Genomic DNA, 19,757 nt, shown 5'->3' with positions numbered 1-19,757 from the left:
GTCTCTCTCCAACCGTGGATATCCTTCTGCTACTCCCAGATTGATTTCTTGGATGTTCCAAGTGATCTGACCTCAATATGGCTATGTTTTGAAGGAGAGGAAAGCCCACCCCTACTTCTCCACCACCTTAACTCCTCCCTCACTTAATTGTCTTTCAAATCCTGAATCAATTATTAGGATCCAGACCTGTCAAGCTACTAACCAGCTGTGGCTACAGAAGGGAGTGGGATTATATTTCCCTTGGGGAACAGAGGGCAGGTATCATTTTCTAGTGGGAACACTTCGTTTTGCTGAGTACCTGAAACCAAGATAGCTTCTCATCTTTGGGAAACACCAAAAGTTTATTTTGCAGCTCAAATATTTTCAACAAAACTACTGTACCTTCAAACAGGGGCTCAGTGCTTAGCAGTCAAGTAGTCATGAACTTGAATGGGGAAAGAAATCACACTTATTTTCATGAACCTCTAATTGAAATTTAGAATTTTTAAAAATATTTATTTTTGAGAGAGAGAGAGAGAGAGAGAGAATATGCAGGAGGGACAGAGAGAAAAGGAGAGAGAGGATCCTAAGCAGACTCTGCACTATCAGCACAGAGCTCAACAAAGGGCTCAATCTCATAAACTATGAGATCATGACCTGAGCCGAACGCTTAACTGACTGAGTCATCCGGGCATCCCTAAATTTTTTTTTCTGGCAGAAATGTGGGCCACAGGCCACAGTAATATTGCTTGTGCATGGGACTTTATCACCAATAAGATCACAAATATTTTCATGTATTTCAGTTGTGACAAATATTACAAAACATCCTTTATGCTCATCATTATTTCAAAATGTGGCATTTCTAGATCTGCCACTAGGTAGTGTTATTTAATGTTTTTTAAAGCACTTATATTTCTATATTAGAAACTGAAAAAAATCTCTACAACTCCATTTTAATATAATTAATTTTTCTTAGTAAGTCTATGTCTGTTTTGCAGTTATTTAAGAACATTGTTTTTATGAAATAAGTACGAAAAATATTCTGAGAAAAAGTCTGCAGCACAAAAAGATTCAAGGATCAGCCCCCAACAATGAATGATCAGGAAGGAGTGGAACATTCCAAAGGGTTCCTGGGTGTCTGTACGGTCACTCCACCTGTCTGCCATTATGTCCAACATCAGGCCATCATAAAATTAACATGGATGAACAAAGCCATTGTGAAGATTCAGCCAGGATTAGTTACTTCAGATTTTGGAAAGTTGACCTGGCCTTTAGGTCAAAGCTTGTTTGCCTGTTCTTGAGGCAGGAGGGGCTCCTGAAACACAAGGTGGGTCCCCTCCTTTCCTTCCCAGGGGCTCCCTCAGGAAGTATTACATCTCTGCCTGGAAGGCTCTCCCCAGAGAGTTGTTTGGAGAGTGAGCATCCTAAACATTTATGAATGAATAAATGAATGAGTGAGTCAATGAATGCATGAAGGCACCTTCTGATGCTGCAAACAAGGGCAATTACACAGAGACAGGTTTTTCCAAAGCTGACGCCATATTGGTGCCGCATGCAGGAGAAGCTGGCACTGCTGGGATCTGGTCCAAGTTTAAATTCACGTGCCCTCTGTGGAACACTTCCACCTGGCTCTCTGCACCATCATGCCTGACTGTCACCCTTTTGATTTGTCTGCATCTGAGATAGAGACCCAAAGGGTCAGGTGGCCTGATGTAGCTTTCACAGCCTCTCTGGCCCTGCAGACCCTCGTGTCCACCTGCTACCAACACTGTTCTCCAAAACCCTTTGCTAGGGACTCAGTTGGGCTCCAGGGACTTCCATCTGGGAGTTTCAGCCTCTGTTTCTCCAAACCCAGGAATGTGTTTTCAGGAAACTACTTTTAGCTCATTTTTCCCTTAAAATGTGCACCACACCCCGAGTCCCTCAGCCCCTCCACCCTCACTTCCTTCCCCTCTACCCTTCAAAGCACATATGGATTTTCCTAAGGGATTAAGAGCCCCTCCATGACATGAAAGGTGGGGAAAGAGACAAAGGTGTCCTTGGTATCCATTTATGGAGCCACTTTTAAGGTAGGAACTATACTAAGGAAGATTAGTCTAGTGATTTTTTTCATACCTTCTGTCTTTATTCACTTGGAAGATAGAAAAGAAAGTCAAAGATTCCTGATGGCTCTTTTCACAGAGGATTTGTGACAACTTACGGCAAAAGCATGTGCAATGAAGTCAAAGTAAAAGATGCACAGAAGTGGACACACAACCGGAAGATAGAAGATAAAAGGGAGGAAGATAAGAAAGCAGCATGTTTCCCAAAGGAGCCAACAACATGCCACACTCCAGGCAGGTAATTATTATTATTATTAATTTATTGAAGCATCATTGGCATACAGCATTGTATTGGTTTTAGGTATGTGACATAATGATTCGATAGATGTATGCACATACATTGCAAAATGACCACCACAAAAAATTCAGTTAGGGGCACCTGGCTGGCTCAGTTGGTGGTGGCTCAACTCTTGATCTTGGGGTCATGAGTCCGAGCCCCACGTTGTGTGTAGAGATTGCTTAAAAATACAACCTTAAAAAAAAGTTTAGTTAATTTCATCACCACACATAGTGACTTTTTTTTTTCTTGTGATAAGAATCTAGCAATTACTCTTAACAATTTCAACATACAGTATTGTTGACTGGAGTCCTCACGGCACATGGCATCCCTTGGACTTATTTACCTTGTAAATGGAAATTTGTACCTTTTGACCACCTTCACTCATTTTGCCTGCCCCCACTCCCTGCTTCTGGCAAACACCAGGCAGGTAATTCTTATCTTGAGAAAGGAGAGAATTCTACTAAGTCTTTAGATGATGCACCGAAAAGAGTTTCAAGTGGGAGTTATATTGATGATAGTAACTGCTATAGCAAAATACACACTGAGTGCATTTGCAAAAGCAAATTGCACGTGCCTATTTCCCAAAGCCAAGGGTGTTTGAAAAGGGTTGGTTGACTGGTCCCTTCACTGTGGTGGGCTGAATAACATCCCCTCCCCCCCCCCCCCCCGAGATGTTCATATCTTAATCCCAGAACTTGCAAATATGTTACCTTACATGGCAAAAGGGACTTTGAACTTGTAATTAAGGATTTTGAGGTGGGGAGATTATCCTGGATCATCCAAGTGGGCCTAATGTAATCACGAAGACCCATATAAGAGGGAGAGATAGGAGGAGGCAGCATCAGAGAAGGAGGTGGGATGACAGAAACAGAGAACAGAGTGGTGCTGGGAGGGGATCCTGGGATTCCTTGGCTCAGGAATGCAGGCACCTCTAGAAGCTGGGAAAAGGGAGGAAACAGGTGTGAGCCTCTAAGAGGAATGCAGCCCAGCTGATACCTTGATGTTAGAACTTCGGCTTCCAGAACTGTGTGAGAATAAATCGGTATCATTTCAAGGCTCTAAATTGGTGGTAATTTATTATAGCAGCAGTGGGAAATGAATACATTATTCCTCCCTTCTTCCATGAGCTCAACACTAACCAGAAAACAGAATAGGGGTCAAGGATTTGGAGATGAAAATACCTCTGTGCTAGACATTTTCCCTTTGTCCCCCAGGTAGGCTCCCCACCTTCCTCCACCCACTCTGTAGCCTGGGAAACTGACCTGCACGGACCCTGCCAAGAGCATCCTTTGCCCTCTGCTTTCCTAAAGGGCCTGGGCAGAGGAGCACAACAGCATGAGAGCCTAGGAAGGAAGGGGAGTCACAGTGGGGCCAGCTCTATCCCCGTGGGTTTGCCATGTGTAAGCTGTGTGCCTCAGCTCAGCTCACGGGGAGCCCTTTCCACACAGCCTTGGTTCTGCTATATTCCCTCCCCTCTGGGAGGGAGAATGGAGCCCTGCTGTTACCAGCTGTGCTATCCTGTGGGCTCTTTGCAAATTATCCTAATATGAGGGTCTTAGTCCATTCAGGCTGCTGTAATAAAATTACCATAAACTGGGTGGCTTAAACACAATAGAAGGCTGGGAAGTCCAAGATCAAGGCGCTAACAGATTCCATGTGTGAGAACCCACTTCCTGGTTCATTGACAGCTGTCTTTTCTCTGTATCCTCACATGGCAGAAGGGGCAAAGGAACTCTTGGAAGTCTCTTACTAGGGCACTAATCCCATTCATGTGGGCCCCACCCTCATGACCTGATCACCTCCCAAGGGCCCACCTCCAAATATCATCACACTGGGGATTAGAGTCAGCATATGAATTACAGGGGGACACAAACATTCAGTCTATAGCATGAGTAAGCCATCCAATTCCTGCTAGGACCCTGATACATCACCTTTCTTTCTGATAAAGCTGATTATCAGAGCATGTGGCTTAGGTGTGTGGGCAAGGGTGCTGCCTGATATTAGGAACAGGGTCCCAGGCAGCATTGAACATACATACACCTCTCTCTGGAGGCACCTGGCTACAGAGAACAGGATGCCCCTTCTCTGCGGGCAAACAGATGTCACAGCGCGCTGAGCATGCCCAATTCCTTCTCCATTTCACAAAAGCCACTTCTCCTCCAAGGGGAAGAGTGAGTGCAGAAGTAGAGGGAACGTAGAGTGTTATTTTTCTAGAGATTGCTTGGCCCAGGGGAGAAGTACACTCAAATACTTCTTAGCTTCTGCCTTTGGGCAAGTAGAATTCAAGGCAGGAAACGTATCGTAAAAGAATACCATTCGATGTTGATAAGGGTGCTGTTGTGGGTTGAATTATGTCCCTCTAAATTCATATGTTGTGAGTTTTTAAATTTAAAAAATTTTTTTTTTATTTTTTAAGTAATCCTTTCACCCAACATGGGGCTCAAACTCACGACCCTGAGATCAAGAGTCACATGCTCTACTCGACTGAGGCAGCCAGGCACCCCTAAATTCATATGTTGAGCCTAACCCCCAGTACCTCAGAATGTGACCTTACTTAAGAGGTAAGGTCTTTGCAGAGATGATCAAAATGAGGTCCTCAGAGTGGCCTCACTCCAATACAACTGGTGTCCTTGCAAAAAGGGAAACTGGACACGGAGACATGCGTAGAGGGAAGACAGTGTGAAGATACAGGGCGATGACAGCTGTCCAAAAGCCAAGGAGAGGGTCCTGGAGCAGACCCTTCCTGCACAGCCCTCAGAAGATATCAGCCCTGGTGACACCTTGGACCTCCAGCCTTCAGACCTGGGAGACTCTAAGCTTCTTTTGCTAAAGCCCCCCTTCCCCCACCCCCACCCCCAGCCTGGGGTCCTTTGTTTAGGGCAACTCCAGCACGCTGAGAAAGGCGACTTCCGCAGTAAATATATAACTCTGTGCCAAATGACATCTCAGCAAGATACACAAAAGAAAAGACTGCTAGAAATTCCCTAATGAGCGCGCAGGATCACAGACACCACAAAGAGACGTAACAGGAGTACTTGACCTGACCTTGGGCTGGGGACTCCTTGGCAGTCTGTGGTTGGACTTCAAGGGCCCTAACATCACGATCAAACTATTTTTTGTGCCAGATGCTGGCACTCAGCACCCTCCTCACTGTTCTGAACCCTCTCCTGTGTCTGGGGGTTAAATGCAGGAGAATGGCGCTTCCTAGGCCATCTTGCCCACAAGGCTCCAGTTTGTCTCAGGAACATCCATCCCGGAAGCTCTGGAAGGCAGCTAGAAGCGGAAGCCATTCTTCCTGGGCAGCGCCGAGCATGCGCATGTGAGCACCAGCCGGTAGAAGCCTCCACGTTTTGCTTGCGCCTCCAGGTGTCCCCTGGCGAGTCAGCCCTCTTCCTGTTCCAGAGATCAGTCAGCAGCGTGGTTTCTTGTGACACCTGGGGTGCTGTTTACTGAAAGCCTGCCATCCCTCCACCCTGCCCACAGTGTTTTGAATTCCCTGTATTAAATCTCCTCTTGCTTGTTGGACAAAAGGCTGCGTGGCAGAACGATCCTATGAATCCGCCAAACTCCATTTCATTTTCATCCTTGTAGATGGAAGGTTTGCCCCCCCCCACCCCCCCCCCCACCCCCCCAGAGTCCCATGCATTTCGGTGAAGCCATGTGAATGCGTTCCGGCCAATGGGATGTATTTCCAGGCCTGGCCCTTAAGTTCTCCTCCACGGGTTCTTCCACGAGCATATCATTCCTGGGGCTCCTGGCAAGGCACGGAGGATCGGCGGAGGTCCTGGAAGACGGCAGAACATCAGACGGAAAGAAACACGGATCCTGTAATCACCAAGTGGTGCGGATGTTCATCAAACACGCCAGTGTCTGTGTTGGGAGGAGAAAATTAGTCTTTATTCTACCCAAATCTTTTGTTATAGCAGCTAGAATTACTGATCCTAAGTAATATAACCGGGAAATAAAAAACGGTTCGGTGCTTACATGTAGGCATTCCCTCATTCTCCCTGTGCTTTTGCATAATTTCTGGGTTAAGTGTTTATAAACCTCAGTGGTAACAGACTCTAATCCTTCTCATAGTAATTGATCTATGCGTATTTTCTATTTCTTGGGTGAAATTCATATATGTTTTTTAAGTTTACTTATTTATTCTGAGAGCAAGAGAGCACATGTGTGAGTAAGGGAGGGGCAAAGAGAGAAGGAGAGAGAAAATCCCCAATGATAGTGCAGAGCCTGATGTGAGGCCCCATCCCATGAACCAGTGAGATCATGACCTGAGCTGAAATCATGAGGCGGATGCTGAAGCGACTGAACTACCCAGGAGCCCCCAGATATTTATATTTTGACAAAGAAAATCTTCATTTTCAAAATCATTGCCATATAGTTTCATGTACTGTAAAAAAGATCTTTCTAAGCATAATAAGAGAACAGATGAGAGATTTCATTGTGTAAAAATTACAAACGTCAATGCAGAAAAACGACATTAACAAAGTTAAAAAAGCAAATAACTAGAAAATAATCCTTAAAAATATTTAAAAATTTTTTTATTGAAGTATACACTCCATACAGTGTGATATTAGATTCAGATGCACAGCATACTGACTCAGCAATTCTTTTTTAAAAATTTTTTTCAACGTTTTTTATTTATTTTTGGGACAGAGAGAGACAGAGCATGAACGGGGGAGGGGCAGAGAGAGAGGGAGACACAGCATCGGAAACAGGCTCCAGGCTCTGAGCCATCAGCCCAGAGCCTGACGCGGGGCTCGAACTCCCGGACCGCGAGATCGTGACCTGGCTGAAGTCGGACGCTTAACCGACTGCACCACCCAGGCGTCCCAGCAATTCTATACATTACTAAGTGCTCACCACAATACGTGTGGTCACCGTCTGTCACCAATGTTATTACTACAAATATTTTTTCAAGTCAGTGCAAAAAGATAAACGAAAATAGAAAATTTTAGATACAGAGTATGAAGACACAAAATAAATTCACATGAATCTGTAAAGGAAAAACCTCAAATAATGGATAAAATATGAAAGAATGTTCTACTTCATTGGATTCAAAGAAATGCACACTGAAAGCTAATGGAGTTACTATTATTATCCCCATCTTACAGTCTTGGAAGCTGAGGCTCAGAGAGTGTATTGTAACTTGCTCACGATGAGAATGCTGGATGAGGCAGAGCCAGGATTCAAATCCAAGTCTTACTAGCTCAGGGTTTTTCATCCTGGGCACTACCAGCCTGTTGGACCAGGTACCTCCTCGCTGTCGGGGCCATCTGTGCATTGCCGGATGTTAAGTAACATCTCTGGAACATACCCCTGCGATGCCAGTATCAGCCCCCACCCTGCCCATTTTGTTGTGACAACCAAAAATGTCTCTAGACATTGCCAGTTCTCTCCCGGGCGGGTAGGATCTCCCTGTGCTCTGACACCATGGTGGGGAGGTGGAAGAGAGGGCAGCCGTCATTGTTATTACTGCAGATGTGGGACTTGTCATTAGGGAAGATTTTGAACAGTGACATCGATCTCTGACCTAACCTGAAAAGGCAGGTAAGCTCAAATTTTCCTGCTTTACAATGAAAAGGACAAAGCTTGTTCATTCATTGCTTCATTTGGTAGACATTTGCTGAGCACCGCTAAGTACCAAACCCTGACCTAACCTCTGAGGATAAAGCAAGGAACAAAGCAAAAATTCTTGTCCCCACAGAGGTGCCACTCCACAGACAATAAACAAACAAGTGATGTATGCGATATTTCAGGTGATAATAAAGGCCATGAAGAAGTGGAGGGTGGGATGGGCATAGGGATGCTGGTGGGGAGTTATACCTTTAAATAAGGTGTCCAGGCACAGCCTCACTCAGAAGGTGACATTTGAACAGAGACCTGCAGTAGGGGAGGAGTTGAGCTCAACCATTATCTTGGGGAACACTGTTGCCCAGAGAACCACAAGTACAAACACCCTGGGACCTCCTTGGCAGACTAAGGAACAGCGAGCATGGCCAGAGTGTAATTAGGGGGTGAGTGCCACCAGAGCACAGGTGGAGGGAATGGTGTTTGTGACATCCATGGTGACTTCTCCAAGGCCATTTCTTTTTTTTTTTTTAAGTTTATTTATTTATTTTGAGAGAGAGAGTGCGTGAGGGTCCGAGGGAGAGAGAGAGAATCCCAAGCAGGCTCCGCAGTGGCAACACGGAGCCTGATGCGGGGCTCGAACTCACAGACTGTGAGATCATGACCGGAGCCGAAACCAAGAGGTGGGCTCTTAACCAACTAAGCCACCCAGGTGCTCCTCCAAGGCCATTTCACGTAGCAGTGCTCCAGGGTGTAGCTGGAACTTTGGAGCCCTCATTTCCAGCTGAGTCAGGCTGCATGAACCACTTTCTCCTCTGCATGGGCCCTGCCCTAGAATTATGTCCTCACCTGAGTCTGTGACTCACCTGGGCTGGGCCAATGCTGTGGAGATGGGGAGGTGGGGAGGGCAGGTTGTGGTGTATAAGTGGAGGAGGGCTGCTGACTCCTGGCCGTGTCTGGCACTGAACAGCCTCTTCTCTTAGCCTCCTCTGTGCTGAAAAACAGCATTATGGCAGTCCTGCTCCTGCCCCTTCTCATGGCAGCCTGTGCGTTCTTGGGGGTTGGTCTGTGGGTAATCTGCAGCCATTTCCTTACTGCGGACATCCCTGCAGCCATCGGCCACCCGGTGAAACTGCGGGTCCTGGATTGCATTTTCCTGCTGTTGTTGAGATGGGTGAGTTCCGTGTTTGATTTTTCCTCTCCGCCTGAGGGTTCAAGGAGGAGGTTGGGAAAACACATGAGAAGATTCTAGTTGCACTGACGCAGCAGCAGACACAGGCTGGCTGCATTTTATTCTCACATCTGAATGATCCCTGTTAGGGAACCTATTAACTAAGAGGTTCTCAATCTCTTCCTAGTGTTGCTCAAGCTGTACTGGGCTCAGAGCCAGAAAATGAAAAAAGATTTACTTCCTCGGTTAACAGGAAAGAAAGGTCAATTCCAGTCCCACCCTCCCTGCCTCCTGTCTTACTGTCTTCACAGCACACACTATGAAGCTGTGAAGACAAGAATGAGTTACTCCGGATTTTGAGTCCCCATTACCACCTACCTAGCTAGAACCAGCCAACAACAAAGACACATGCAGCCAATTAGTAAATTAGTACAAATGAGCAAAACTTCAGAATGTAGCTTTAGGTACACACACACACACACACACAATCTTTTTACTATTGAGAGATGGAAAACTGTTTATGTCATATAGTCAGATTCTGCTCATTGCTACTGGTGTGTGAATTTAATAGAATAGATACAAATAAATCATGGGGAGAATTGTGTCAAAGTTGCCAATGGGGACTGGTTGTGCTTTTCCAGAGGGCTGACAGATTGAATACAGAAAACACAGTTAAGTCTCTTATGCAACGGAAGGGACTCCCTGGTGTCTTCTTTGCTTTCCTCAAGCTCAGCTAGTATCCTCATGATTGTTGTTCTAAATTCTAGGTCAGGCGTATTACTTATATCTGTTTCGATTAGATCCCTGGCCGTGACCCCTTTTTGTTCTTTCTTTTGGGATGCATTCCTCTGTCTTGGCATTTTGTTTACGTCTGTGTCTTCTGTGTGTTAGGAAAGCCTGTTCTGTTTCCTGCTCCTGAGAGTTATGGCTATAATGTTCATTTATTTATTTTGAGAGAGAGCGAGAGAACGAGCGGGGCAGAGGGTGAGAGGGGGAGAGAGGGGGAATCCCAAGCAAGTTCTGTGCCATCAGCATAGAGCCTGACACAGGGCTCGATCTCACGAAGCTCGAGGTTGTGACCTGCGCTGAAATCAAGAGTCAGACGCTTAACTGACAGAGCCAGCCAGGCGTCTCAAGAGTAATGGCTATATTAAGAAGACCTCATATACTGGTCAGGGCCTGGTGCTTCAGGAAGGGTCTCTGGTGTATGCCGTGTGCACTCTGCAGCTGTGTTTTGGCTGCCCTTTCCCTCAGGTCAATCCTCTGCAGAACTTCTCCTTGCCTGCAGTGGGGTGTTTGGACCTTGTCTAGTGTATGGCGAGCTTTAACTAGGTGTGTTTTAGTCTGCTTGTTAAAAGAAGCTGGATCCTATTTCCCCTAGAGCTGCATTCTGTGATCAGTAGACCTGGTGTGTGTGTGTGTGTGTGTGTGTGTGTGTGTGTGTGTGTGTGTTGGGGGGGAGTTGCACTGGTCTTCTGGGGGAGGGGCCTTCTGCGCTAGCTCTCAGGGGGACTTGCCCTAGTTCAGAAGCACCTGCAAGGCGCAGGGGGGAGGGGCTTGGAGTAAGGGGCTCCAGCTTCCCCTGGGTGATGCTGTGCTGCCCACTGAAGTCTGGCAGTGTGATGGGCTGGGGAATGACGTCAGTCCTTTCTCTCTCTCTCTCTCTCTCTCTCTCTCTCTCACCTGGAGCAGGGAGTTCTCCCCTGCTGCTGCTCAGGAACCCTCACAGAAGAGTGAACAATCTCCCTTGTGTGTCCCAGGTGTCCCTCAGATGCCCCTGCCTCCCTCTGTGTCCTGGCTTTCTGCTGCCTGGTGGCACAGTACTCTTGTGTTTTATCTCAGGTACCCAGCTGTGTTTCACAACTCCAAATTCAGGGACCCAGTGTGGCACAGACCCATGCTGATCCTCTGGGGTAGGGTCTCACTGTGCTGTGGCCGGTGCCTGTTTCTCCCAGAAGGGCAGTCGCATGACCGCGCAGGGCTCGGAGTTTGTGGTAAAGCGCAGCAAAAAGCCGACGCCAAGGTTTGCTGCCCTCTGTCTCTGTTCCTTTGCTTGTGATGCTTGTGAACAGGGCAGCATGTGGGCGCCTGGGGCTCTCTTGTCCCCTGAGAGGCTGTGCCACCTCTCCCAGATGCACTCCAAGCAGGAAAACTGTGTCTCCCAGTGTGACCCAGGGGATCCTCAGACCACACTGCCCACTCCTGGGCCTCCTCCCTCCTTCCCTGAAGCACCGCTAAGCCCACCAGGCCATGCCTCTGACTTCTTTGCCTTCTTTGGGTCCCCCTGCTTGTGCAACTTGTGATGTTCGGCCCCTCTTGATTTCCCCGTCAATGGTTTGGGCAAATGTTTTTCTTATGTAGTCCCCTGGGCCCTGCTCTCTCTCTCTCCCCCTCTCTCTCTGTCTCTCAATCTCTGTCCTCTCTCCATGATCAGGGCTCCCTTCCCTCTGCAGCACCTACAATTCTTTTCTTCCCCAAATCACGTCTCTGCACCTTCCTACCTTCCACGATGTGGCCTCTTTTTCTCCTTCTTGTTGTGCAGTTTGTTCTGTGAGTCCTCAGATCAATTTTCCTGGGTGATTTGACATTATCTAGCTGTGTTTGAGGGATGAGGCAAGCCTAGGGCCCCCCTACAGCTCCACCATCTTAACGCCCCCCACCCGAGGCTGAGGCTTTCTCAACTCTCTTACATAATGAAAAGCAAGTGCAAACACCTGTTCCCATGAAGACTCCTTCCTGGAGAAGAACCCACTGGCTGAAGGCTTCCTATGTCCAGCTTTCATAAGATCTGATGATTTGTCCTCTGGCTTTCCTGACCTTGACCCTCATAGTCTGTAGTCTGGGCTCCCAAATACGATGACTCAGTTTCCTCATCTGCAAAAGAGGGGGAAATAGTAGTCCAGACTCCATAGCATGTTGTGGGCTACGATGAGTTAAACCGTCCCGAGTGCAGGTTACAATTCCTGGCATAAAGGAAACCCTCAATACGTATTAGCCTTATTACTGTTTGTTGACTTGCTTTTTGTTTGTTTGTTTTGGTTTTGTTTTTTTGTTTTTACAAAGATGTGTCATGTAACTATGATGTGTCGTCCACCAGTTGTGGCTCTGGGATCAATGAGGGGCAAGAGAAATAAAGTCCCAGATAGAGTCTGCCTTCAGGGAGCTTATAGTCTCATGGCAGTGTTGGTGGGGAGACAGAGAGAAGAATCAGGCAAAACCACTATAAACCAATCCATTTACAGAGCGGCGAGTGCTTCCAGCAAAGTGAAAGAGGGCTTCTTCATCCGGGGTTCTCTGAATCCCCAAGGGGACAGAAGACAAGGGGTCCGTGAAAGTGGGTGGGATAAAAAAAAACGCTCCATTTTCACTCACCTCTAAAGGAAATGCGGGGTTCCCTTCCATGAAGAATGAAGGGGACAAACCACAGTTGTGACAGCACAACCTGGGACTTTGTCACCAAGAGGAATCCCGCATATTTCCAGAGCGTATTACAGCCATTGCACATATGGTGAAAAATTGCACGGATGCCTCATTTCTTCGAAGTAATAATGATATTAAACCAGCCGCTAGATCTCGCTGTTGTGTGCTCGTATGTAATCCCACATATTTTATTTTAGGTGTCAAAAACATTGTGACGAGGTCCACAGGCATCGCTTAAAGCCAAACTGGCATTGGTGCAGAAAGGGTTAGGAACCACTAGAAAGAGGGCGCCTGGGTGAGAGACGACTTTGTTTACTTTTATTTTGTTATCATGCAAACTTTCAGATATGCACCAAAGGAGACAGAAAACTATGAGGATGCCCCACGTACCCTCCCCCCAGTACTGATTGCTGACTCCTGGCCAATCTTGTTTCCCCGGTGCCCCCAGCTTTTCCCCCTTCTCATTTCTCAGGAAGTGGACCTCAGACATCATATTATTTTATCCAAAAGGTTTCAGTCATTATCTCTGAAAGACCAGAACGCCCTCACCTTTTAAAAAACATAACCACAGTGTAGTTATCACGTCTTAAAATAGCAACTAATGCTTGGGACGGCTGCATTGGCTGGGCTGGTCCAGGAGGGCCTGCCCTGGGAAGAGAGGTCACGTCCAGGCCACGGTTGGGGGTGTTCTGGGGGAGAGGGACCCTCACGGGGTGGCCAGAAGCTCGGTTTGTGGGACCGGGTGTCAATTGTCTGGGGAAAGAGGATGAGGGGGCAGTGTGGGCCAAGGTGGGGTAGACTTACTGCAGTGTCGCAAGGGTGCACGTGGCCACGTGGTCCAGCCTGCCCACCAGCCACTCCGCTGGGGGCACGGGTGGCGGCTGCACCCGAGCGCAGCACAGACTGAAATCCTTCCGGCCTCATTTCCTCCTCTCTCACCAACAGGGGATGATTTTTGAGAAACTGAGAATCTGTTCTATGCCCCAATTTGTCCGTTTCATGCATGATCTGAGACCACTGAAGGAGGATCCGGATGTCGTGGTCACAGACCTCCGCTACGGGACAATCCCTGTGAAGCTGTACCAGCCCAAAGTGTTTTCCTGCATCCCCAGGCCTGGCATCGTGTTCTACCACGGCGGCGGGGGGGTCCTGGGGAGCCTGAGTAAGAGTCTTTCCCTCAGACCCCACCCATAGTATGACAGTCCCAGAGCAGAGCTGGGTGGCCACCCACCTTCCAGCAAGAGGTGGCACCCCAGTCTATAAGCCGCTGTAGGACCCGGACAGTTAGCGGGTCCCAGATCATCCAGGTGGCAGAGATATGGAAGGTACTGATCTCTTTCTGGAACTAAGGAGACCTATATATGCAACATATATATTCATATATACATATGCTATATAAATATATATATTCATATATATGCTCTATTTACATTCATATATTCATATATACACATATGTGTATATGTGTGTATCTATGGATATGTTTATATCCATATATATATATGAAATATCCATATATATATATGAAATTCACACAACATAAAATTAACCACTTTTTTTCTTAATGTTTATTTATTTTTGAGAGAAAGAGTGTGAATGAGGGAGGGGCGGAGAGAGGGAGAAACAGAACTTGAAGCAGGCTCCAGGCTCTGAGCTGTCAGCACAGAGCCTGACACGGGGCTCGAACTCACGAACTGCAAGATCATGACCTGAGCAGAGGTCGGACGCTCAATCGACTGAGCCACCCAGGCACCCCAATTATTTATCTTTATTTATTTATTTATTTTTGATAGAAAGAGGTCCCAAGCGAGAGAAAGGCAGAAGGAAAGAGGGAGAGAGAGAGAGAGAGAGTGAGTCCTAAGTGTGGAGCTCGAAGTGAGGCTCAACGAACTCACCCCATGTGGGCTCAAACTCAGTGAACTGTGAGATCATGACCTGAGCCAAAGTTGGATGCTTAACTGACTGAGCCACCCAGGCGCCCCCAAATTAACCACTTTAAAGTGTACAATTCAGTGGTGTTTAGTACGTTCATAGTGTTCTACAACCAGCACCTCTATTCAGTTGGAAATAGGATTTTTTTTAAAGTGGAAATAGCTGAACACATGTCCTTTTGTTTCATACCAGCTATCGTCTGAGACAAATTCTGGTACAGACAGGAGAACCAACAATTTGAGGAAAATCAATGACAGAAAAAACTCAAAATCGAGACCGTTTTATTATCTTAGCCCCCCCTCCCCCACGCACTGGTGTCCCATGAATTCAAGGGAAAAAACCCTTTTATTTGGTTTCAGCCCTGCCTTCTGAACTGTGGAATGTCAGAGGCACACTGCGGTAGCTTTTGAGAGTAAGGGATTTGATGCAACCATGGTTTTGGTTTGGTCTGCATAATGGATGGCGGTAACAGTCAGTAGGTATTGATAACTATTATTATTAATTAATATTTACACAGCAGACACTGTGGAAGCCCTCTATGTAATAGTTATCTCATTAACCACCCCCCCCCCCAAAACAACCCTGTTATTATCATCGTACCCATTTTACCGATGTGGCAGTCAAGCCTCAGGGAGGTGAAGGCACTTGCCCCAGACTACTTCGGCTCAAGCTAAAAGGAGGCAAAGTCGGGATGTGAGCTCCGGTCTGAATCTAGAGCTCGCACCCCTGTGCTCTATGGCCAAACGGCATCTCAGATATTTTGAATGGATTGCAGAATCAATGGGGATGGGGGGAAATCTTAGAGGAAGTTCTTCAGACAGGATCTCAGAGGAGAAGTTCTGGAAGGTGGGGAGGAAGGACTGCTCCACAGCTGGAAAGAAAGTTTGCAAAACCTTGTTAGGATCAGCCCCAGCTGTCTGTCTGTGCTGGTTGTCAGAGAGAAGGGGGCAGCTCATGGTGATGGCTGGCAAAGGAGGCCACTAGTCTTCCTAGTGAATGTTAAATACCTTTTATTTTCTAGAAACCCATCATGTCATATGCTGTCATCTGTCCAAGAAGAGTGGCTCAGTGGTCCTATCAGTTGGGTGAGTAAAAGACGGAGGGGTGGTGCTGGATAAGGGGGGTGGAGAGCCAGGCTTGGGGCGGGCAGGGGGATGCAGGGACACCAGGACACCGGAGCAGGGGATGATGGGCTGTGAGCAGCGGTGAGGAGAGGGACAGGGAGAGGCAGAGAACAGCACTCCTCCCTGTGGGTGGCCCTCGGGCCTTCTGTGCATGGTAACATCTGGAAGCTGTGTGGGGAGTGGTCTTCTCTGGGTAGATCAAGTGCAGGGCTTTGCAAACATGAGCCCTGTTGGTGGCACAGAAGCACGTTCCAGACACTTAGCACCTCTTACGCGAAATGCCACAGTGCCCTGCACGGTAACAGACAACCTCGGCCATTGCTGTAGAATTCCCAAGTGCTCCCGAGAGGGAGGTCCACCCCGGTGAGACACGGGGCAGGGGCAGGAGAGACCTGGGGTGGCCCCTCCCCTGGCAAAGTGGACACATAAGAGGAGAGGTCACTGTGGTCAAGTGGCCTCATCCTCCCTCCCCTGCCGCCTGACACCTTGTCCCACGGGGGCAGGATGGTTCCTTCCTGATTAATCTTTCCTGCGGTTTATTTATTTATTTATTTATTTATTTAATATATGAAATTTATTGTCAAATTAGTTTCCATACAACACCCAGTGCTCATCCCAAAAGATGCCCTCTTCAATGCCCATCACCTCCACTCCCCTCCCTCCTACTCCCCATCAACCCTCAGTTTGTTCTCAGTTTTTAAGAGTCTCTTACGCTTTGGCTCTCTCCCACTCTAACCTCTTTTTTTTTTTTCCCTTCCCCTCCCCCCATGGGTTTCTGTTAAGTTTCTCAGGATCCACATAAGAGTGAAAACATATGGTATCTGTCTTTCTCTGTATGGCTTATTTCACTTAGCATAACACTCTCCCTGCGGTTTCATTTAAATGCGCATTCCAGGGGCGCCTGGGTGGTTCAGTCGGTTAAGCATCTGACTTCGGCTCAGGTCATGATCTCGCAGTCTGTGGGTTCGAGACCCGCATCGGGCTCTGTGCTGACAGCTCTGAACCTGGAGCCTGCTTTGGATTCTGTGTCTTCCTCTCTCTCTGCCCCTCCCCACTCCTGCTCCTAAAAAATTTTAATAAATGCACATTCCATAGAGCAGTACCAATGCCAATGTCTTGGTGGGAATACATTTCCCAGCTTCCGTGTGGCACAGCTGGTTGAGTTAGAGTGAAAGATACAGAAATCGGTCCTGGATGAGGCAGAGGACCCCAGAGAAACCACTCACTTTACAATTCTCAGCTCCCAAACCGTATCTGCAGTGGGGTAGACGTCTTGATCCAAGTGTTGGCCATGATATGCCTTACAACTCTGGTCACTATAGTATGCCAGCAAATCTCTGCAAGAGAATTATTTTATGAATCCAAGATAGATGAGGCTTTAGAGTAGAAACATTGCTGTCCTGGCATGAACTCAGGGTGGCTTAAAAGAGGAGGCATCGCGATGGGAATGGTTGGCAAAAGTTCGTGGGTCCCACAGAGTATTTTTTTTCTTTCTTTTTAAAATTTGAGACCAGCATTTAAAATGGTAACATTTCTCACAACACCCAGATTTCTGGAATCTCTTGAGAAACCGGGAGGTCTAGCATGCCACGCTGCTGACCTCCATGTTAGTACGTGTGTGGCACACCTTTAGGACAGCAGTGGTCCAGAGTGGACATGGGTGATCTGGAGGAGACCCGTACGTTAACTGCTGGCCCCTGGTGGTATTTATGTCTGCAAGATCCTCCCACAAAACCTGCAAGCATGGCAGGGTTAATTGGAATTGAAACCCAGGCAAATCTGGAGTTGCTCATACAAGAATCATAAGAAAAGGGGACAGCTGTGAGCCAGGGAAGGACCCATGGGTAGGTTCAGAAAGATGGGGTTCATGTTGGTGATTGCTAAGTTGCTGACCCATAGGCAGATGACAGGGCTCTCGTGGTCACAGCCTGTCCCCCAAAGGGTCATTTAGATGGAGGGAACAGCAACCGCCACTCACGGAGCCTGTGTGCCAGGCTTCATGCCTATCACCTCATGGAAGCCTCATACCATGAGTTCACTTTCTTGGGCTTCAGAAAGAGAGGCTAATGGATGAAATTTGGTCTAAGGGACGCTAGACACGTATTGTTGGCTCTCCTAGGGCGATGAGCGTAAACCGTGTTCCTTGGTTCTTTTTTAGATACCGCCGCCTGCCCCAGCATAAATTCCCGGTGGCGGCACGAGACTGTATTGCGGCCACCATCCACTTCTTGAAGTCCCTGAATGTGTATGGGGTGGATCCAGACCGGGTCGTGGTCTGTGGTGACAGTGTGGGAGGGGGAGTGGCCACGATAGTTTGTCAAAAACTTTTGGACTGTCCAGATCTCCCCAAGATCCGTGCTCAGATCCTGGTCTACGCCATCCTCCAAGCTGTGGATTTTCAATCCCCTTCCTATCAGCAGAACAGGAATATCCCACTGCTCAATTGGAATTTTGCCTTCTACTGTTGGAGTTGTTACCTGGACATCAACCCCTCCTGGAAAAGCACCATCATGAAAGGTGCCCATTTGCCTGCTGAAGTCTGGGAAAAGTACAGAAAGTGGTTGGGTGCAGAAAACATCCCGGAGAGGTTTAAGAAGAAAAGCTACCGGCCAATGCCCCGTGAGCCCCTAAACGAGGCTGCCTACCTGGAGACAAACCTCGCTCTGGATTTGATGAACTCACCCCTGATCGCAGAAGATGAAGTCATGTCTCAGCTCCCCGAGGCTTGCATTGTGAGCTGTGAGTATGACCTTCTCCGGGACCATTCACTGTTGTTCAAGAAGCGGTTGGAGGACTTGGGAGTCCCGGTGACATGGCACCACATGGAGGACGGTTTCCACGGAGTGCTTAGCACCTTTGATATGGGCTACTTGCAATTCCCCTGCTCCACGAGGATTCTAAATGCCATGGTCCATTTTCTAAATAAGTTGTGACCGTCTTTCCTTCCTGTTAGAGCTGCGGAAGTGTGCGTTCAGCCACGATCTGGTTCCCCAATGGGACTCTTTGTTGTGATGTAGGCGAGGCTGAGTGGGGCTGGGGAGGGTGTCGAGGTTGCCATGTTCTTCTTGCTTCAGCTTCTAGAACTGCAGAATGAGTGTTTCTGATGTCTCAAGGGAGAGCAGTAGGAGAGACAGGTTTGGGGGGAGGGTGGGACTCTGTTCATGTTCGTGGTCAGGAAAACTTGAGCTGCAGTGGCCATTGGAGAGAGTGAATGATCATGTAAGGGTTGCCTGTGGCTTTCCTGAGGGAGAGTTCAGGCTGATGTAGGCTGTAGGTAGCACTCGGCTAGCCTTGGAATGAAACGGGCATCATGTGCAATCCCATGGGCTTTTTTCAGCCTAGCTCAGAGGATGGGGCTCTGATGTTCTAGACTGCTGAATGGAGGTGGGAAACTGGTGTCACTCTCCCCCTGTGGGTACACGGTAACATTTCTCCTGCTGTTCCTCTGCCTCTGCGCTCAGAGTTTTGACTGTCTGGGCTTGAAGATTTAGGACAGAATGGATAGGTTTTCCATAGTGGTTGGCACCTAGAGGCTGATGAAGATAGCCAAGAGCCATCTGGCCAGGGAGCTCTGGATCTCTTGGAGTCAAAGGAGCCAAAGGGCTGAAGATGTATTAGCAAAAACGATTTCTGTCTGAAGACACACAACCAACTCAAATTGGCCTAAATCAGAGAAAGAATGTATTGGTTGATGTAGCTATGGATTCCAAGGATAAATCAGGTAAGGTTTGATCTAGGAACTCAGACAATGCCACCAGCTGCTTTCTCTTCTCCTCTGCATTTACTTCACCTTCACCTCTGCATACGGGTGGCCCTGAGCAACTCCATACTTACATTCTCTAGAGTCAAGTCCGTCCTTATAGACTTGCCTCATTCTCAGCCATGCCAGAAGAAACCACATTGTAACTCAATGGCTCTGTGGGCATTTTGGGTGGTGTGTCCAGGTGCCACAACTAAGGGAATGGAATGTTCTGACTGGCCAGGCCTAAGTCCCATACTGGCCTTGGAGTGAAGGATGGGATCAACTCCACCCAGTGCTTGGACTGAGCATGAGGGAAGGAGAGAATATTTTCCTCACATCAACACTCACTCTTCTACAGTAGACATCAATGCTTACTCTACTGAGTGGACATCAGTGCCAACTCTGCTGGGTGGACATCAATGCTTACTCTACC

The 19,757-nt window shown here is 47.7% G+C and overlaps 1 protein-coding gene across 1 annotated transcript; it reads left to right on the top strand.

Moving 5' to 3' along the window:
• The first annotated feature begins 8,944 nt into the window (after nt 1-8,944).
• LOC124514682 (arylacetamide deacetylase-like 3) lies at nt 8,945-18,515 on the top strand. Its single transcript, XM_047082843.1, has 4 exons — nt 8,945-9,109; nt 13,472-13,688; nt 15,480-15,543; nt 17,741-18,515. Exons 1-4 carry the CDS (start codon nt 8,945-8,947, stop codon nt 18,513-18,515), a joined length of 1,221 nt encoding a protein of 406 aa, XP_046938799.1.
• The last annotated feature ends 1,242 nt before the right edge of the window (nt 18,516-19,757 follow it).

Source organism: Lynx rufus, unplaced genomic scaffold, assembly GCF_022079265.1.
Source record: "Lynx rufus isolate CCGP_SWC_20201006 ecotype Redwood Valley unplaced genomic scaffold, mLynRuf1.p SCAF_2, whole genome shotgun sequence".
In the NCBI taxonomy this organism is placed as follows: domain Eukaryota; kingdom Metazoa; phylum Chordata; class Mammalia; order Carnivora; family Felidae; genus Lynx; species Lynx rufus.
This window is presented reverse-complemented; position numbering and strand designations above follow the sequence as displayed.